The sequence below is a fragment of the Anthonomus grandis genome, chromosome 2 (genome assembly GCF_022605725.1).
Source record: "Anthonomus grandis grandis chromosome 2, icAntGran1.3, whole genome shotgun sequence".
Lineage (NCBI taxonomy): Eukaryota > Metazoa > Arthropoda > Insecta > Coleoptera > Curculionidae > Anthonomus > Anthonomus grandis.
Genome location: NC_065547.1, coordinates 30,715,533 through 30,738,169, shown reverse-complemented (window position 1 = coordinate 30,738,169; position 22,637 = coordinate 30,715,533). Strand labels below are relative to the sequence as shown.

General features: G+C 34.0%; 1 protein-coding gene across 4 annotated transcripts in view; it reads right to left on the bottom strand.

The window, feature by feature from the left end:
* LOC126750198 (lutropin-choriogonadotropic hormone receptor) overlaps positions 1-22,637 on the bottom strand; it is a 120,133-nt gene that overhangs the window by 43,897 nt on the left and 53,599 nt on the right. The window contains exons 2-8 of one of the 4 annotated variants that reach the window (XM_050459731.1): positions 15,479-15,692; positions 15,358-15,429; positions 9,563-9,634; positions 5,715-5,786; positions 1,058-1,201; positions 838-909; positions 706-777 (exon numbers count right to left, since the gene is read on the bottom strand). In XM_050459731.1, coding sequence (XP_050315688.1) covers positions 706-777; positions 838-909; positions 1,058-1,201; positions 5,715-5,786; positions 9,563-9,634; positions 15,358-15,429; positions 15,479-15,692 — 718 coding nt within the window. Of the gene's footprint in view, positions 1-705; positions 778-837; positions 910-1,057; positions 1,202-5,714; positions 5,787-9,562; positions 9,635-14,405; positions 14,425-15,357; positions 15,430-15,478; positions 15,693-22,637 lie in introns of those variants that run through there. The other 3 variants (XM_050459732.1, XM_050459734.1, XM_050459733.1) reach the window with 3 other exon arrangements.

Here is a 22,637-nt window from a genome sequence, read left to right as displayed (position 1 = left end):
TAGGAATCAATAATAAACAAACAAATATTAAATAATATCAAGAATGTCATATTTAATTGTCTTTGACTGCGTTTTCATAATTTGAATCAATAATGCATGAGAGTTGCAAATTCGTTTCTAAAAGTACCATGTTTCCACATATGTTAATTCACAATAGATCCCTATGTAATTTGTATTAAGTTGGATAACAGAATTTAAGTTAAATTTGAATGTATTCCCTAATGCCATAAACTGTCTATTCATTGGTAAAAACAAATTGAAATCTAGTACTTAAATTCATAGAAACAATTTCGCATCGGCGCGTTAAGGCATATCGCATGCATGAAAAGCCAGCCTTAAGCTTAGATTTACACATGGGTATTAAAATTTAACGGTCGTTATAAAAATAATGACAGACTAAAGATCTGTTTCCATCAGATTCGAAAAGCCAAAACGGGTTTTAGCCTAAATAATTTCAATAAAATAAGTTAATTTTGAAATACTTATTAAGATGTTGCAAAGTACGTTGCTAGTGCGTACGTTAGCCCAAATGTTTGCCATTCATGCGTAAACACCGTATTTTTGTATACGATCCGGTTGTTACAGATTGATCGACGTAGAAAAACATCTACTCATCAGCTGTCAAAAATATCTCAAAGTGAGATCACACCTATTACAACTTAAATACTATTGCCAATTTACTTTTAAAAGTCGAGAAATACTTACAATATCCTTAGAGAGCCTAAATTTGAAAAAGCCATTTCTTCAATATCGACAATTTGATTTCTCTTGAGCAATCTGAAACAAATAAATTTGTAAATTAAATATCAGGGAAACGACAACACTGTGAATACTTACAAAACTAGTAGTTTATTCATGGCAGGGAATGATTTGGCACTGATAGAAGTAATAAGGTTGTTTCCCAAATGTCTGAAAAAACGAAATAACCCTCTTTTAACCCCTAAATATTACATGATAACAGCCTGGACATGCCGATTAGTGAAAGCATCAACAGCCTACGATATAAATATGAATACTAAGCCATGCGAACTACCGCGTCATTTGTTGAATTACTCACAACACTTCTAAACGTGGCAACGCCGCCAGCGCGGACGTCGGAACTTGACGCAAACGGTTGCCGTCCATGCGTAAACTCCGCAGGTTCGGCAACGTTTTAAACGAGTCTGCGTCTAGGAATTCGATCATGTTGTTGCCGATTTGTCTACGGAGATGTCAACATCTTTCAAAGTTTGCTCTCAAAACACAATAAGGTTATAAATTTTAACAACAGTTACATTTTTAGGATGTTCCGTAAGGTCTTAGACGCAATTCAAATGCAAAAAGCATTTAACCGACCCTTTACTGCGTTAAGTTTTAGGCGAAATTGGTTAATGCTACGCTTATTTCAAAAGAAAATGGTGCGTTTAAAAGGGAACGCGTTAAGATGTAATGGCTAGCGTATGAGAAAAAGTTTTCTATCTCTAAAAAGTCAATTTTTGACTTACAAGCCATTTAAGTGTAACAACATTGTAAGAGCATCCCTCGGCACATGAGGCAAACGGTTGCCGTCCCCGCGTAAACTCCACATGTTCGGCAACTTTTCAAACGAGTCTTCGTTTAGGAACTCGATTATGTTTTTGACAATTTGTCTACGGAGACATCAACATCTCTCAAAGTTTGCTCTCAAAACACCATCAGGTTGTAATATTTAATAGTTATATTTTAGGTTTTATTCTGTAATGTCTTGTACGCAACTCAAACGAATAATACATTTATCAGAGTTCTTAGTTAGTGCCTGTCGCTTATTTTAAGAGAAATGGCGATTTAAAGAGGCGTTTAAAGTAGAACGAGGGCAGCAATAATGGCTGTTAGCTGATCAAGAAGCCTGAGGTATAAAAAAGCGACAGAATTTGAAAATTTATTTCAAGAGAAGTAAATTCTCGACTTACAAGTCATTTAAGTCGCTATAGTGTACGTTGCCAGTTGACGCAAACGCTTGTCCTTCATGCGCAATCTTGCGCTGTTGTTGATAGTTCTAGGGTGCTTTTACTGCACATAGTTTTTTTATCAAAAACTCCTACTTTTTAAGGTTTTTGATCTCTGCTTTATCTCGTAACGCAGCATAGCAAACAGACTGACACCCTCACCTTCCATTTTTTTTAATAATCGAGCTTTGTAGTGTTTCGTAAAATGATTTTCGTCTCATATTACTATATGTTATAGAACAACTTTTGAGAAAATACGTGTTTTTTATTTAAGTGTCAATGTTGTTCAAACGATTGATACCTGCATGTGTAACATCTATTACTATAATTCTTATTTGAACCGTTATTCAAGCCTTCGCTAAACGATTAAGACTTTGCTTTGTGTGTAGTATTCCTTACAATTACTGATGAATATCCTTTATTGGTTTTGTGTTAGAATAAAGTAAATGGTATTTTGGTCGTAAGGCAAATTTAGAGTAAATTCTTATTAGTTGCTCAACATATAATTATGCCCATTATTTTGTCTAAATAAAAAAGAAAATTGAGAAAAATAAATTTATAAAATTCCTTATTATTTTATAGATTTAGCAAATATTGATGATACATTAAGTGTGTATCTGAAGTTTTTAAACATTATTCTTGCATGAAGAACATACATTTGCTTGACAACCTCTGAAAACTTTTTGAAAAACCCCGATTTTTTACATTCAGTTATAAATTATATTTTGTATTTGTTTCGATTGAAAATCTCATTTTTTCCTTTCAGTGAATACAATAATTTCTACAGAAATATTGTATTTAATGTTTTTCAGTTTACAGTTTTATAACAAATAAAAATTGTCGTTAAAAAAGCAGCTTGTAGTTCTTGAGATCATACAAAAACATTATACTTGACAAGTATTCAGTACTGAAAATTGAGTAATATAATTGGAGATAGTCATGATAATTAATTTTTATCACCCTGGTATTTTGTTGTACGATCATTCTGCTTCATCCATCATTGGAAAACTCAAAGTTACCGAGGATTAAAACATACAGATGTTTAAACATGAGTGTCTACTCATGTTTACAATCGTTCGATTAAGGTCGTCTCGTTCAAGATATTTGGCATCTCCAAATTTCTTTTAATCGTTAACAATGCAAAGTAGTTCATTTTCTCGATGTACGCCGATACGTTGTAGTATTTTATACGTTGTAATCTTTGCCTGAATTGAGTGAGTTAATTTGTATGTCATACGAATGTGTTGCTTGGGTATTTTTTTGACATGAGAAACATAGACCACGTGTAAATTGTAAGTAAATCATTATCAAATTTCAAAGCCTCTTCTAACGATTCCAAAATATTAAGAACTCTAAGGTTGGAAAGCCGTAAACGCTTAATATTTTTAAAATCATCTAAAGTATTAAATAACTCCTCTCGGTATAATATTCTGTGATGTTACTCATTAAAACGTAGCAAAAACGCCGGAATAGTACATATGTATTTGACTAAGGATCGCCGATCATGCGTAAATTCTGTAGGTACAGATACGATTCCGTTGTTGCGAATTCGTCTACCAAAATGTAAAGTAAACTTCATTGACTCTGCGTAAAGGCATTCAATTCATTTGGCAAATAATTTTACTGCGAGGAGCCTCTCATTGAAAACTCATTTTAAGTCTCAACTATCAATAAAGGCGTTTCATAATGTGTAAAGCCCGTTTTTACTCGAATTCTAATGAAAAAAAATTGTTGTTAACGTGGCCAGGACGCCATTAGGTACGTTGACGCTTGACGTAAATACTTAGCATCCATGACAAGCTTCAGCGGTATAGTCACGTTTTCTGAGTCGGCTTAAAGATATAATTTGACAGACGATTTTACTGCGAGGAGTCTTTTATCGAAAAAATATTTTAAACATCAACTGTCAATAACGCCGTCTCATTCCAACTACTTTTTAACAAAAACAAGTTAATGTCAAAAAGGCATTAAAAATATTACGTACGTTAACACTTCATATAAACGGCTGCCGTTATATAGACGACTTATTCATACTACGCCTCTCCCATACTCTGGAAAAACAGATTACAGAAACTAAATTCGTGACAATAAATCTAGAAAAAGAAAGAAAATAACAACATGTTGAGCCAGAGAAAATGGGGCTCAGTATTCATCTTCAAGACGGGTAGGCGGAAATAGATAGATCATACAAGAAAGAATACCAAAAGGCTACTACATTTACTTGTGCCCTCCAGAAAAACAAAACTCGAGAGAGGGAATTCTATGGAAGAGCGAGGATTTAACACTAAGCCTGGATCTCTGGACTCCGGAAAGAACCTATGAAAACCGGTAGACCACCTAGTAAATAAAGTAAGGGATAGAAACATTTATGCCATAAGTTCTCGTATTGAGCTGAGACTTGTCCTACCCAAATTATGATATCTTATAAGATAGATGGAGACAATTTCAGGATCAAGGGAAGGAGAAAAGAGCCGAATACTCACAAGTCATTGAAATGCAAATTCGAATGCAAAAATCATTTAAAATAAGACACCTGCTTGACAACCTAAAAACAAGCTATATTTCCCTTCTAATTTTTATGTACGACATAACATTTTGGTAAGCAAGCTCCATTGCAATACAAACTACAGCGAGATGCAGTATCATGGCATAGCTTCACAGTCCAAAGATCGACGGCCTCAGGGGGACGTAAAAAGGAAGAATGAAAGAAAAAAAATTACGGGTTAAAGACGGGATATCAAACGACGCAATATTGTTATTACGTATGTTATAACACTTAACGTAAACGTTTGCTGTTATATAGTAACAGATTTATCATTGAACTAAAAAGATGACAGATTATTCCCCTTTTAACTAATTAATTTTAACGTGGATTGCCAGTACGGATGTGGACACTTGATGCAGACAGTTAATTCTGCGCAGGAAGCTAAAGACGCTTTTCCTGCGAAGAAACTAACTTCAAAAACCCATCTGAAATATCAGCTGTCAAAGAATGACGACCTAAAATTGCATTTTTAATAGAATTATAAGTTTTAGCATCACATCTGAAACGAATCATATATTAACTCAAGGCTAATTTCTTAGAGAAGTATAAAATTGGAGCAATAACCCCAGAGCCTACCTTGAACTTTAAGGCAAACGTTACCACAGATTTGGTAACGTTTTTGACTAGTCTAAAGGAGTATTTGATACCATTATTGTCATTTATCAAAGCATATGTGAAGTCATTTCTCTTTTGAACATTATCATTTACAAAAGAAAAAATTCCTAAATGGAGATCGCTGTATTCGACCGGTATAAATCAGAAATAGTAAAAAAGCCCTAATACACATATATCTTGCTTAACAAAGGGAGGATTTGGATGAAAAATTTGTTCGAAGCGGAGAAGTTATCGATCCCGTCCTCCCCCCAAGAAGAAGACAACCGGATAAGATATATGCCACCGAAATAAACTTTTTTATATCGCGATTTATTCCTGTCTGGAGGAATATGTGCATATTTTAAGGGATAAGAAACTGATTGAGAACTCCGATTGACTTTCAGTTTGTCGATGGGTTTATTCACTTGTTAATGGAGACATCCTGTGCAACCTTTGGCATTTTCACGTTGCTAAAATTAATGATCTGTTAACAAAAACAATTTCAATGGCCCGCGAAAACCGACGAAAGAAAAAATCGATGATAATAATAAGGTAATTTACGGTAATTTAATTTGACATTACCCTCGCTTAAACGCTAAATTGATACTTACAACGTTTGCAGTTTCGCTAGAGGAAGTAGGGCCTCGGAGGGAATCGCTTCGAGTCCACAATTTTGTAAAATCCTGTTTACAAAAAAAAGGATTTTTAAAAGGTAATTTATGAAAATTCGTTTGAAAGTAATTACACAAAAAAGTACAAGAAGTGGTGATTGTAGCTCATTTAGCAACAAGCCTTCCCTTAATGCAACAAATGAAAGAATGAAACAAGTATTATTCTTCTTAAAACAAAAATCCGGATTCGATGATGTACTTAATAACCGTTATCGTTCAATTTTGTACACGAGTCACCTCATTTGAGGAGATCAGTCTCCTTACCTCTAGTCTCCTTGATCGTTTTAACATTTGATTTGACGATTTCTTGAACGACATTTATGGATGGCTTTCTTTTCCTTTCTTTCGTATCTCCTCAGTTTTATCAAGAAAAGTTCCCTCAACATAGGGTTATAGTATAAGCTGCTTTGTCTCAACCCAACCCAACCCACTTTCTGTCTCCTCATCTCTAGCATAAATGTATATTGCGTGAGGAGTTCTAATCCATGCTTTTACACCCATGCCCATCATGAAGTGAGGTTAGGGGTTCTCAGTGTCGAGGTCGAAGTTATCTGTTTTTCACATGATTCCACAGAGATCATCCGGTCTGGTTACCGGATTACATAGGAACAGCTAACCCTCCGCTTGAGGGTGGAAAAAAGTCTGGGAATGGGTTGGGAGGAAGTCTTGGGACAGGCAACGAATCACGTGTTGACTGGATAAAAGATGTTACGGAAATCTAGGGACGGCTTCTTTTTTGTCTTGCTCTAGTTAACTCTTTTGCTCCAATGGTCAATTCTTATCAGCTCATTTGAGAACCCTGCTGGATTCTTAAAGCCGACATGCATGGTAACGCTTTTCCCGCGATGCAAGGAGTAGAAAAGTCTCGATGAAAGGGATCCAATGAATAGGAAAGGCAAAGAACAATCACATGTTGATTGGGTAAAGGATGACGCATGCACGCAAATACGAAGGAAATTATCGCTGGCCGAAGCTTATAGATGAATTACTTTTTGAGAGTTGTAATGTGATCTGTGTAGGTCTAGGCCTGATAATGCTCCGATAGGAGCGAAACACGTGTAGCTTTGAAAAAATTATATCGATTTCATGAGACCGTGACTTTTTTTGTTTTGTTTTTGTTTGGTCTCTTAGAGAAAAATGGATGATTCGTTTCTATTTAAAGATCCAGGGGGCTAGCAAGGTCTTCCTACCTATCAGGGATTTTGGTTCGCTCCCCTGTAGACAGACTCAAAGTCTTCTGCTTGGCGCCCGTCATCATCAGTCCTGCTAGAATACGTTAACCAGTTGACATTATGGACGCTAAAGTTTTCCGCAAGAACAATTTCTGCACTTGGATGGTTTGCTTGGAGATCGTCGATTTTATGGGCAAGGTCGGTGAAAACCCTGCTATAGTATGTATATGCTGGGTGGACGGTAAGGGAAGCAGAATTACTTTGTGGATCTTTCGGTTTTTATTTTGAACCACATAACATTGAACCCTGGGAATCCCAGAGGTTTTTACAGCTGGCAAGATAAGTCGCTTCTAATGAAGACGGTTCGAAGTTGTACCTAAGTTGAGGGGAGGTCATATCCTTGGTCGTTATCCTTGGGAGTCCTTGGTCGGCAGAATACGACATATGTTTGTGCTTAGACCTCTTATATGACATAGATCCATTCTTAAATGTCGATGAAGATCAGCCTCCCAAGGTTCTCCCTGCGTCGCTAGGTCCCAAACGCAGCATACATTTGATGATTCTTTTGTGGCCTTTAAAAATATTCCCAAACTTGATAATTCATTAAATGTGGCAAAGTAGAACATTTGAATGCTATTCAGTCTTAATATGTGTTTTGATATACGTATTAATGTACAAGTATTTTTAAGTTTTCTCTGCAAGGATTATATATCGTATTTCTAAGTTAACAAAGAGTCCAAGGACCGGACAAAAAACTGAACTGTGCCAAGAACCTAAAATTCTTTTGCAGAAGATCGAGATCTACGCTTTTAAAGGAATTTTAGTTAACTGGTTTTGGTCCTTTCTTTCTGCTAGAACACAAATAGTGCTGCTGTACTCCAGAGCTCCGTCCTTCTGCCTTTTTGCCCCTGTTTCTGGAGATTTTTCACTTTAGACTTTTTGCTGAGTATAATACTATACTTTGGCATGGTATTGACCCTGAAAGAATGACAATTACCATCACAGGGATCTAACTGTTTCTTATGAAGGGAGGCAATTCGCTATTTGGACCGTGTCCGTTTCGTACTTCTTACAGGGATATTTTTCTGAGGCATTTAGCTTAGCCTTGCCTTCCATGTTTATTTTGGAAAAAGCTTGTATTGATGCTAACAAGTTAGCTTTTAACATCTCTAAAACTTTAATTGTATTTTTTAAGTGTGATCTAGCAATCAGTCGGTTTGTTGCAACCAAATTTTTGGGTGTGATGATTGATAAGCTTTTAAAATTCGAAGGTCATATCTCTGGCTTGCAAAAAAAATTGTCACCAAACTATTATCATTATAGAGTAGTTACTAATTTCCTTGACTTTTTTGTGGCCAAGAATGCATACCATGCTCTTCTTGAATCCTATTGTAGGTATGGAATTGTCTTCTGGTGGGTTTGTATCCAGTATCTGTTTAATTTATTATTTGTTTTTTAGAAAAGTGGCAATTCGCTATTTGTACGGTGTCCATTTCGTACTTGTCGAGATCGTTTTCTGAGGCATTCCATATTAGTCTTGCTTTCCATGTTTATATTGACAACAGCTTGCATTATTCACAAAAAACACAAACATGGGCTTAATTCTCCATTTGAGTACAATCTTCGTAACACATTTTCTCTGCCTTTTCCTATTAAGAACTGAGAAGTCAAGGGCATTTTTTGTATACGGCAGCAGAAAGCTTTTTAATCATTTACTAAATACTGAAAGTGACTTAAAGTTTATGAGAAATTATGTTTACTTTTAAATTATGTACCACCAGCAACCGGTAGGTAATGGTCCAGGGAAGAGACCCATACTATGGTAAAAAACATACAACAAACATAAAAAAAATTCTTGCTCTAGTTAACGCTTCTGCTCTAATAGGCAATTTGCCAGCTCATTTAGAAGCTCTGTTTCCGAATCGACGCTGCTCCCACGATGCATTCGGCATCATACGGCCTGGCTACCGGGGTGAATAGGTTCAGCTACCACCCGTAAGGAAAGCGTCCAGGAACGGAATCCAAAGGATAGAAAAAAAAAAGCATAACCATGCACCGTGATGCTTATCCCACCATACAGGGGGTAAGAAAGCCTCCATGAAAGGAATGTCCAGGAAAAAAAAACCACTGGTTGATTCGGTTGGGTTGGGAATAGGAAAGGAATAGGAAACATAACGCGGAAGTGTCGCTGGGCATGGCAATATAAATCGACAGTTTCAAAATGGCGGATGATCGTTATTATTAAAAAGTTTAATACCCCGTTGCCAGCTCGTAAATAATTAATTACGCCCCGCGAAATTTAAATTGGGTAACGAGTCGGGACGCTCCCGCGGACCAAAAACACTTCATATAACATAAATCCGTCCGTTCCATAAAGTAAATGAATGGAAAATGTTCGGCGTCCGAAATGCACGGATGAACTTTATTATGGCGGTTCTAATTTAGTTTTTTGGGTAAATTTACGAGGCGCGGTCGTGCCTCATTTGTCCGCAAAATTAACTCGGTAAACGGTCTTTCGAAATTCGTACATCAAAGGAGGGCGCGTGGGTGCACATTATAATTTATTTGCTGCGTTTCTTGTACTTTTCTTATTTAGGGATCTCGTCGGATACTTACAGTCTTTTCATTTGGCCATTTTTGGTAAACGCCTTTGGATGGATTAATTCTAACCTATTGTCGGACATAATCCTAAAAAAAAAGCAATTTGTCATAGAAAAAAAACATGCTAATAATTGATTCTAAAACGAGGGTCACACACATACGCGTTCACACTTTCGTCAGGATAAAGAGCCCTTAGTTGGGAGATGATGATGATAAATCACCAGGAAATCAATCTTTTTTTGCCTGTCACTTTCGGAGGAGCCGAACAATATCTTCCGAGGTCCTTATGGTGCGAATTATTTCTATGAATAATGATCCTCGACCGAGGGTGAATACAATTAGGGCACGTTAGGGTGAAGTGACGGTCGCGATAAGACCAACCGACGATTTTTTTAATCGTTGAATTTCTTCTAAGCGAACTTAAAAAGCTCAACAAATTCAAAAACTTTTTATAGTTGAGGTGTAAACGAGGAAAACTAGTTACTTCTGATGGCGCCATTTATCGAACAATAGTGACAATGACAGTGAACAATAACAAAAATGAAAAATATCAGCATAGAATAAAGTTGGCGACTTGGCGATATAGTAGGCGCGGTGTAATCGGCAGTGATTGGAAATGTATAATGTCTACGGTCAATCAAGTTTCTGGACCAATTTCTTAATTCTAGTTGGAATTGATTTCTAGTAATTAACTGGAGTTGAATTGAAAAATGTACATTAATCAAAAATTTAACTTTTTCAAATTCGAGAAATGTTCTTAATATATTTGAATGGGTTGCTAAGAAAGAGTGTATTTAAGAGAGGATTTAGTACAGAAATTGATTCTTTACAATATGTTATCCTTAAGGCTGTCTTAGAACAATTAAAACTGATGAATATATCCCTGCGAGTCCCAAATTAACTAGTTGAGTTTTAAATTCCAGAAACGTCTATAACATATGTTAGATAAATGATTAACAGGAACTGCAGAATAACTATTATTTTCTCTAGAATCATATTTAGAATTGACGAAATAGTTTAACAAGTAGTGAACAGCAGTTCACTCCCTTGACCTAGAATTGTTTTTTAATGCTTGAAATGTTTGATCAAAACAGCATGAACATTAATATGAATTTGATTTCCAGTTAATATAAATTGATAATTAAACAAAAATTTAACACCATTTTTCAGGAATCAATTGGAATAGATCTCCAAAAAGCATGAAATGACTTTCAAATTTTAAATAATGTTATAAAATTGAAATGGTCAAAAATGAGAGCTATTAATCAAGTCGCTATTAATAGAGAGAAAAGAACTATTGATGAAAACAAGGTAGCCAAGGTAATAAAACCATATTCATTCGTTGTTTTCTTAAAATTTCTGAAGTGAAAATAGTTACACAAGTGATGGAAGTGGTAACAGATAATCTCCTTCCTAAAACAATCTTTCAGTTATGAAATTGATTTTAAAAATCCTTCAAAATATTAACGTCATATATCATTTGTCAAAAAGAATATGGCAATTTAAACGTAAACCCACCTATCTTAATTTACAGATATTTTAATAAATATATATGCGTTATTTCTGATTCTACATTAAAAGATAGTGGTTTTTATTTAAAAAACTTATTGATGACGTTATGGTGAAAAAACTAATAGCATCTAAACGAAAAAAATTATTTACTTGAATCCAAAATGTCAATGTTACATGTCACTTGTTCAAATTTAAAAGTGGCTATTTAAAGGTGTAAACATACTTTTACAACTTACGTTTATTTATAGTATATATTAATAAATATTTATATACAGCACATTTATCAAATTAGCATTGGCAAAATTAGAGTTAGCGATATAGAGTCTACTATATCATTGTTGTCACATGTCATTATCCAATGCCAGAATGGACTGTCAGTTATCACGTATAATAAAGGGTGCAAAAGGTGCGTGCACACTATACAGATAACGAGCCACAAGTAATAAGCGCTTATAAATTATACTTTGTTCATTTTTAATACAAAAATCAGCTCATAAAAATAATGTTTATAATTAAGGTAAATAAAATAATAACAATTAAAGGAAAAATTGAATTGTTACTTGAATTTAAAATTTTCACGTCATATATCATTTGTAAAAAAAATGGCTAATTAAAGGTGTAGACATATTTATTACGCTAGACAGTTTATTTATAGTATATATTTTAATAAATATTAATTTACAGTACATTTATAAAATTGGCAATATTGGATTTAGCAAATAATTTAGAGACTGATCTCATTGTTACTAACATAGATCATGCTATTATTGGTGCTGACTTTATCCATTATTCAGATTTTCATTGACTTTTATGTACCACAATAAAACAATAGATATAATTTAATTTTTTTAATAGGGAAATCTAATTTTAGGTATATGTCGACATATCAGTAGTTCTTGGGCCAGACCAAGGGCTATTGGGTGAATGGAGACCTGTGGGAAATTAACGCAAACTTCACCCAGTCACAATTGAAGACAAATACCTAATGCCAAACATACATGATTTTTCCCATTTGTTACAAAGAATAACTATCTTGTTAACTCTAGACTTAAGGCCTACCACTAGATACCAGTTGATGCTAATTCTAGAGTTAAATAACAAAGTATTAGTATTATGGATTACTATTATCCATTAATTAGTATTAGTGTTAAAATTTCTAAATACATTTTTGGTGAACATCGAATCAGATTTTTAAGCTTTGTAGTTTCTGTAGAAGGCACTAAACCTCTAGCAGAAAAATTGACAGCAATTACTAATTTCCTTTTGCCAAAAAAAGGATCCACTCCGAAGATATGCGATTTTCGTCAATGGCGTTCATCATTAATTCACAGAACTGAACTCTGCGATCTGGATCGTCTTCCAATAACTCTTGAACGGGTTGCATTTTATAAGGTCGTTTGTTTGCACTTTTTAAAATTTTTAGCACAGATTTATGATCAATAGAGTTTTCGCGAGCTTCTTCTGGCTGCAGTTGCCGGATTTTCTTTCATCGCTAATAATACATTTAATTGGGTGTTTTCAACGATTTTAGAAGACCTTTGTCTTGAAACATCCCTCACGTGCCCAACTTCTCGAAATCTGCTTTCGATTTTACTAACCATACCTTGGTTAATAGGTGGCAAATCTGGATATTTCTGCCTGAATAAGTGGACAACCTCTAGCTGAGTACGACTTCTGTCCCCATAACCAATCATGATTAAGATTTCAATCTTGTGGGATTCGGATAAATAAGGCATTTTTTCAATATAAGTTAACTTATTTAACAACTGGTTGAAATTCACTTTAACAGTGACAACATGTCAGGAAATGTCTCAATACCAATAAAATAAACAAACACGCCAAAAATTTACCAACACAAAATATTTCGAGACTTTTAATAATTTAATGTTTTTTTTTTTCGTATTTCTCCTTTAGATAATCACAAAAGTAAATAAGGCAATTTAATCAGGAAAAAGGGCTCTTTTTAATGAGAGTTTAAAAAAAGTGGCTTTCCATTTGAAAAAAAAAAAAGTTTGGGTTAATTTGAACCCCCCCTGTAGGTGAAAAAATACAAAAACTATCTTGAAATGTGAAAAAAAATAAACAAAAATCGACGGGTCTCAGGAACTTTGCGAGATAAAATTTGATTAGTTTTAACTGAATTTATTCCAGTTAAAGTCGCCACACTGTATATTGTAATGGCAGTAATGACAAAGTTCGACCTTTTGTTCCTCGGACTTAGCGAAAGCTCAGTTTTTAAAAATTTCATGATTCATTTCATCCAGGGATAAAAACAACAAACAAATATTATTTCTTTCGTTTTATTTGGCCATCAATGAATAAAGATATTCGTGAATGGACATGAGAATGTATAAAGTACTAAAAATGTAAAACATATAAATATAGTCACACACCACATAAAAACTAGAAGCCGCAGATGAAACATTTCAAATAGTAATTTATACATATGAAATAGGTTCATTACCTCTATCTAAAGTCTGAACTTATTGTCTTACATGTATTGACCGTTTCGCTTGTTGGACAGAGGCGTTTAAAATCGCAGATATTTCAGCAGAAACATTTGATTTGCTTTAACACTTTATTCCAATTGGATTAGTAGATTTGACATCTCCCTACGTATAATCACAGCTTAAGGACGTCAATTCGAGAATTCCATATTTACAGCACTTTCCTGCATTTTAAGTTCAATTAGAGTACGCGCATCACCTTATCATCCACAAACCAAACTGCAAAATCGAAAGATGGCACAAAACCCTCAGAACGGCAATAATGGCACATGCCAACGAACGTTGGACAGAAATCCTTCAATGAAACAGTTTCAATGGAACTTCATTTTACACTTAAGGAAGATATAAATTTATTACCCACTGAAATGGTATATGGCTCGACTTTACATGGAAAATTCATTCAAACTTCTGTCAATTCCGTCCCAGTTTCTATCGTATCACAATTAAAAAGAAATATGGGAAAAATCAGACCCATTCCAGATAGAAATCACTCTAAACCAAAAGTTTATGTATCTCATGAATAAGATAAATATACTCACGATTTTGTACGTGAAGATGCCATTGTTTTACGCCCATTTCCTATTATTAAACAATTTGAGAAAGATTGTTGTATTTTTTAAGGCAACTAATATATCCAAAGATCGTTTAAAACCAGCGTTTATTTTATCGAGTGATCCCACATTACATGATCCCATACTGTACCTCTTCAATTATCAAAATCAAGAGAATGCTTAAAAAACAAACATGTACATTATCAAAAATATATTATTGATAAATAGATTTATTAGAAAGTGCTGTTTTTGCATGTTTAAAATATGTTTATTAGGATTTTATATTACCTTTATTGTGATTTAGTTTAAGCAATGTTGTTTTTGAATGACTAAGGTTTGGCAAGCAAGTGTTTTTTAACTCCATCACTAGTAGGGCAGTATTGTGGCACCTTATAGCCCTTATAGCACCTTATAGCCCAGCTCTAAGGCCCCTCATTACTTCCCGAATTATAATAACGTGTTTTTCATTTAGGTGTAATTTCAATTTTGATTAAAAAAAAGTAAATAAATACTTTATATATTACGTGATAATAGGTTCCAGACTTTTATTCGCTTTCAAATACCTTGGTAAAATACTATCGCGAACCGCCACATTGTTGTCACTTTTCATTGTCAAATGTCAGATTATACTGTCAGCTGTCAACTAAATTAAAGTAATTAAAGTTGCATTCACATTATTGACATGAGAATGATCCAGAATTGAACATTTTGCTAAGCGCTAATAAATTATATTTTGATTTTAAATAGAAAAATTAAGTATTTGGAAGTCAATTAACACGTGTACAATATCGTCATACACCCTTGTCAAAAAAAGAAAAAAACGATAAATTAAATTGAAAATAAGAAAAACGTTAGAACATTCAATCAGAAAATGAGATTTAAGCAAATAAAAAGTACATGTCAAATCAAAAAGAACTTCACTTGATAAAATTAAAAGAATTTATTAAATAATGTCACGTCAAGTAACAAAATTGGTCTAAATGTGAGGTTATACTATTTCAAATCCGTCAAATGTCATATATTTCTTGCCAAACAAAAAACAAAAGAATTATTTAAAGGTGTTAATATACTTTAAGATACCTAAAATGATTAGTTCTAAAGAGTTTTTGGAATTATTACTTATAAGATTAAACTCGTCGACTTAAAATATATTTTATCCCAAGACTGTTATTAATAACGTAAAGGTTTTAAGGGAAAACCCATTCTTAAAATTAAATATTCAATGAGTCAAAATACTTACAGCTCTTCTAAGTTTGAGAGATGGTCCAACGATAACTCGTCTAATACGGTAATATTATTACTGGTTAAATCTCTAAAAATAATACAAACAATAAACATAACCTATCAAAAACTGAACTTACAATTTAGTAACTATTGGCGGCAACATGGCAGGGACGTCGGTAAACTGGCCGTTGCGGCACTGGAACTCGTGGAGGTCGGCCGTGCAGCGACATCTGCCCTGTCCGTAAACTGGACATGCCTGTAAATTGTTCTGGTCTTGAGCGAATGCGTTCGTCCAGCCGAAGAGGCTGAGTAAGATGGAGACGTAGAAGGCGCCACCTATCGGCACGTTGTCTGAAACAAAAATAGATTTATCAGTATTTTGATTTCGTTATGGTGAATGTATGTGAGGTAAATGTGTTAACTAATTGTTGACCGTAAAGTAAGTCAGGTTCTTAAATGCAAATGTCAGGATAAAGCAGCATAAACTTCTCGAAGCTCTTTAAGTTATTTATAAGAGTTGGAGAGTTTTGACAGTAAATTTCTAGATCTATGATAACAAGTTTATGAGATATTTTAATATTAAGTGAATGACCTCTTTGAAAAAGTGATCTCTGATCTATGATAATAAGTCTTTAAGATAATATAGCCATAAGTATCAGAGGTATGTTCTATGATAACTTAAAAAAATTATTTCCTGCCTTTGTTCGTGTTCTTGGCAGCTTTGAATTCAAGTAGCCGTGTTAGTGCGTATACTACGATAGGTGGATGTGCTCGTAGAAAAAGCTGCCGCAATCCACCATCGCAGAGCTTATGCAGGAATGCTTGAACTGCCCTGATCCTGTTCGAGAATCTAGATATGCCAGTCGACCCAAACATGCAATTTTTCAAAATTTCAGTTTCAATTTCATGCAAGAACGCCACTGACCTCAGTCATTGATTTTTCTACTGTATGTGGTAGACCTGCTCCAGTCGTAAACTTCTTGCTCGCCGGGTGCGATTCTTTATAGGATGGCAGCAGCACCTCTGCACCGCTTGAAGTAGACAGAAGGGAGCAGAAGAAGAAAGCCTAAGTGCGGAAGACTCAGACGGAGGTAATCCTTCTGGGATGCTGAAAAACCAGTATTTCCAGCTTTTGACGGAAGACACATTTTCTATTGTTTTTGATGCAGTTAACTTAGTCTTATATTGTGGTTCGTCGTTTGTCATATCCAGAAAAAAACCAGACTGTATGTAGCTTGTGCTACTTACAGAAACACAGTAGAGATTTGAATGGGACACAGATATGCAATTAATAGACACCGTAATAAAATTGGTGTGTAAACCGGCGATAACTTTTCGACAAATAACCTACACTTAAGAGGCACTCTATCAAATATTTAGGAAGCGAACACTAGACCCAGATCAAAAGACCTGCGCAGGATAGCCTAGGGCAGAGAAGTGCTAAGATTGCGTAGCATAGAGAGTTAATTGGGTGTGCACAAAATATCAATTTTTATAACCAGCCGCTTTTTTAGGACCATTTCCACCAACAACTTGATTAGAGTAGGAGCTTGGACTACACCTCCAGAATTTCTGGGCGACTGTAATAATTTGATACTTGTTTCTAATGTCGTCGCCAATAAAATAGTATTTATTTGCCAGTACATACTTAAATACGAAACACAAAAAACTACAGTTCCACACAAACAACAAAAAAACCAAAAACAAAAGAGCTCTTGCTTGTTCGGGTAAAACTATATTTAAGTATTAAAAAAATATTACCAACTAACAGTTTTTTTAGAATATAGATCTAAACTAAGGAATATAAAAGATACTCTCTACGAAAATTTTTAGTGTAAATGTACAAAGTGCCAATTTTTGGGTAAAAGTCTGAATAGGAAATCTTCCGTCGTGCGTCGAAAAAAAACCTTATTTCGTTGAATATAGTCCAAAACCGTGAAATAGAGTTTTTATCCTTTTTCAAGTCTTATATTGTACATTATGAATTGCTTCGAATCGTCCTTAAAAGATATTTCCTTAGTATTATTTTTTAGCGAAGTAGACAGTACATTAAAAGCTGGGTGCATAGAACTGGAAACTTTTTTGAGCGACCCATTTCTGGCTTTTTGAAATTCCCACCAAACCTTGATTCTGCGCTCTGGAGGGAGAATTGTGGATAAATTGGTCTACCTTGATTTTGTCTTTGTGGACACTCACAAGTAAGTTAAAAAAAATACATTTGTCGAATATCAAAAATGTTTTTAGTTTGAAAAACAGAATGTACACCGTCAAGACGAAATAAAACTAACTGGGAGTATTTCGGTGTAAAAATCAAAATATATTGGCTAAGGGCTTTGGGTTTTAGAAATAAACCTCAGAGCAGCCTTGTCAAAGGGTATAGAAAACAAAGCGAAAACGGACGGGACATTTACAATATTAACTTGAAAATAAATAAAATTACAATACAATGTTCTCAGTCCAATAAGTATCAAAAATGTCTTTCTTTAAAAAGAAGATCGGTTGGATATAATATACTTTTATCATAAATAATTTTTAGAAGCCATTTTTGAGCTCTCTCTAATTGCTTTAGATGACAATCTCGTTTTCCTCACCAGCCAATTAAACCATAGGATAAATGAGATTTGAATAAGGAAAAATAAAGTATCTTTAAGCCCTTATAATCGAAAAATTCCTCTCAACTTGATGTTCTCTGGAGAACCCCACAAGTAATAGTTGAAAACGAACTTTGTACGTGGGTAATCTGAACCAACTGTTTCCTATTATTTAAGTAGCTCGTAATTAATCTAAGAACATCTATGAAGCTCTTTGAGTTTTTCTAGTAAGATACTATGGTCAGCCGTATCAAATAAAAGTTTTCAATTGTCCAAAGCATCATATAAATAATATGTTAAAATAGCATCTTCAGTTGATCTTTTTTTCTCGAAAGCCGTATTGATTATCGGGCAAGGCTGAATAGTTGTTTATGAAATGCATTATACTTTATAGGCTTACTTTCAGAATGTTCATAGATTAAGAACGAAGACTACCGAGCTGTTAAATGGTACATTTGCCTGGTATGATTTTATTGCGCTTACTGAAACCTGTAGAAATTTCTTAGCGACTTTCTAATGTCTCTCAATCAAGAGATACATATATATACATACATTTTGGGTGACTTTAAAATACCACATCTTCAGCACGATACAATTTTTTAAACACTGGAAATTTTTGTACCAAACAACATAAAAAATCGAAAATTAAAAAAGTATATTATAAAAAATATGCAAATAACGACGATTTACATGGACGACCCTCTACCGAAAACACAAAAACTATATACGAAATTTTATGTTTCTTTTTAAAAGACTTGTATGTTTAAAATTTCATGTCAGTATGTCAATTGGTCAGTATGTCAACAGGACCTATGAGAAAAAAACGATAAATCAAATATTACTTTGACACCCTGTATTTCAGTTACTATTAAAGTTAGGATAAAGAATAGAATGCAAATTGACCTCAATTACATTATTTTGACGTAAGGAATCTACTGTTGTTCTATGTCCCATTACTTTCGGGACACCCTGTATAGTGAATATTGGAGATAATATTGTAAATTCGTCATATATGTATGTATGTATATACGTTAACTTTACAAAAGTCTTTGGATCATACGTTTATTTTCAAGTGAGCTAAATCATTTAAGGCTTTTAAATTGTATTAAAATTATTCAAATTATATAAAAAATATTAATTTTTCAATCGTGCCTATGTGGGCGTATATTGAAACATTGATTGTTTTCAGTGTCTCCCAAGGGTCTGTGCTTGGGTCATTATTGTTTAATTATTTTAATGATATTGGCGATAAACTCGACTGTGATTTTTTTACTTTACACAGATGCTATTTCATATTACACACGCATGCGGCATCAAAGTAATATTAGTTTTAATAACAATTCGTGTCTTGATAATGGTTTAAAGCTAGATGTAGAAAAATTTAATGTTAGAATACAGTTCACTTATAAGTTAAAACCGATTGTCTTTAATTACAATGTAAATCAATATCACTTAATACGAGTGAGTTTTAGTTGTAGGCGGGGCTAATACCAACTTTCTTATTTTACATAGGACACCCTATATGTATTTTTGGATTCTCCACAAAATTCCAAACATTTTGATGTATCACATGCCATACCTTTATTCGATTGTTTTTAAGATACAGGGCGTTAAAGAAAACGTATTTCATAAACTTAAAAAGGGTTCTTTTAAATCTTTTTCTTCAATAAGTGTTCATAATGTAAACCATTTACTATTTGGCAATGCCCTTGAACATTTCTTATGCATTTTGGAGAAATGTTTCGACCCTCTTGCCTTATTTTAGTTTTCAACTCCTCAATATTTGCCGGCTTGTTCACATAAACTTTGGTTTTCAAATATCACCATAGGAACAAATTCAGCGAAGTCAAATCAGGCGATCTTGGTGGCCATTCAAAAGGTCCTGTTTTGCCAATCCATCTGCCTGGAAAAATAGTATTCAGATAGTTTTGAACAGGTCTTGCAAAATGGGGAGGCGCACTATCTTGCTGAAACCAGATGTTTTTATTCGGCATATCAGCTTCTATTGGATCAGGGAATAGAATAGCTAGATTTGTAATTAGTTCTTCTCGTAAAAATTGTAAGTACCTTGCTCCATTTAAATTTTCTTCGAAGAAAATTGGGCCTACAACTTGCTGACCTAGAATTCCTGCCCAAACATTTACTTTTTCTGGGTGTTGAGTGCGGCCTTGTCTCATCCAACATGGATTTTCTTGTGCCCAATAATGGCAATTTTGACGAATTACTTCGCCGTTCAGCATAAATGTCGACTCATCGGAAAAGAAAATGTTTTCTGTAATAAGATTATTATTCTGCATTAATTCCATAAATTGTTGACAAAATTCAATTCTTCTATCTGCATCCTCCTCATTGAGTTCCTGGAGAATTGTTAGTTTATAGGGATGACATTTTTCTGCTTCAAGAACCCTTACTACTGAAGACTGGCTCACTTCCAATTCGCGCACTACCTGCCTAGTGGGAATATTAAGATTTTCTTCAATAGCTAATAACACATTAATTTTGGTGTCTTCATTAAGCGCAGATCGACGAAAACTAGTTATTGTTCTCACGTGACCATTTTCCTGAAATTGTTTTTCAATCTTGCTTATAGTACTTTGAGATATGGCTGATAAATCGGGATTCTGTCTGAATAAATGCAAAACTTTATTTTGGGTTCTTGTTCTATCTCCGTACCCAATCATCATTAAGATTTCAATCTTGTGCTTTTTCTCCTAAATAGCCCATTTCATGAAAAAATTAAAAGATACTTAAATCTGATTATCCGACAGTAAAGGCACGTCTTTTAGCAATGTCAAAATTTATAAAATGTCAAAATTATAAAAATGCCACATTTTTATAGGACTTTCATAAAATACTTTTACTGAAACGCATATTTTGTGAATTTAAAAAATTTTTAAAATAAAAAATCAAAACTTAAAAACAGGTGAATAAAGGTATGGCATGTGATACATCAAAATGTTTAGAATTTTGTGCAGAATCCAAAAATATAATAAAATATAGGGGGTCCCATTTAAAATAAGAAAGTTGGTATTAGCCCCGCCTACATGGCACACTCTGTATAAAAAAATTATTGTAAAAAATGCGCAACTTAAAATCTCAATTGACGTGTCTGAGAGTTTTTCCGAACACGCTTCCATTTATTTATTATCGAATTTATTCCAAGTTACAGACTCGCACTGTATGTGCTCTCAAGATTGGAATACGCTTCGGAGGTTTGATCAGAAAAAGATTCTTTAAATATTTATGGCATAAATGTGATCGAGTATACCTATCTCAGAATATTTACTGGGAAGATTTAATGTTTGTTCTCTGCAACTTCCTATAAAATATTTTGCTCTTCTGCTTTCCTATCATTTTTTTTAGAATGACATAGATTGCCTAGAGTTATTATTAAAGTTAAAAATTCTGATTCCTCGACTTAGTAACATCATATTCTACCCCAAGAACCAACCTACTGAGATTTTTACCGATTTATCAGATCCCTAATACTCTTGGGAGACTGTGCCAGATACATATTGCTTCCTTGATAATCCTGTCATTGTACTTTTCGTTATTGCATCCATGACGTAATTTCCTTAGGTAAGCTTTCGTACCAGAAAAAATACCCGTGAACTCAAAAACTTTCGATGACAGCTTCTTGAGTTATTAAGAAACATCGTAGGATAACGACGTTCACAGAATATTTTCGTACCATATTCGTAGTTCAACGTCGAGCAATTTCTGAAAAACACCGACCTCGAGCCAAATTTCTACCGTACGTTATAAATCAACGTCTTCATTTAGGATCATACGTAACGAAATTTCGGTCCGCATTATTATTACTTAATGAACGGTTTAACTTTAATTAGAACAGCTTGTCGATCCAAGGTTGCCTTTCTTTCATCATTTGATCGGCATATTGCATTTGATTGTCGAGTTAGTAGTTATCTATCAGAACAACACCAAAAAAAAATTAAATCCAAATAAAAGCAGAACTTACGATAACCATGTGAAACGCGACTTCAAAAGAAATGGAACGAGTGTCGCTTGTGTGCCGAATCGCATACCAAATCGCCATCATCATATAATGACGACACACACACATACAGTACACATTCGCCCGTTCTTTTTATGATTTGTGCAACGCGACATGAAAGAAAAAGACAATGGTTCGATTTTATTTTAATTCGAACACCTGGCGTGCCTATTCATTGCCCAGTGAATGACGACGAAAGTGAAATGGGCGAAATTAAAAGGGAAATTCCAACAAAATCGTTTACGTGCCTTGAGTTCGAACAAAACGTCGGGGAAGTTAGCCACGGAATTTTCCCGAATAGAAAAAGCAATACTTTTTATTCAGAAAAATTGAACAAAAACAAAACATTGTTTTTTTGAATTCTTAGAAGAAAACTAAAAGTTAAATTTCTAAAAAGCATACACGAATGGCATTAAATTTCTGAAATACACATTATTTCCAATTGCAGCAAAACTAGCAGACATAAATAATTTTTCAATTCCTTATGCCTTGAACTGTAATTCAAAGAAACTGTAAAAGGTACAAGAAATTAGCTATGCTTTAAGACTGACCAAATAGAGTATATTTTTCATAAGCATTAACCCAAATATTCATGTATGCTCCACAGAAATCAATAATTCCAGGAATAAATCTCTTATAATTACACACATCACTCTCATTAATCATCACATCATCAGTTAATAACCAATG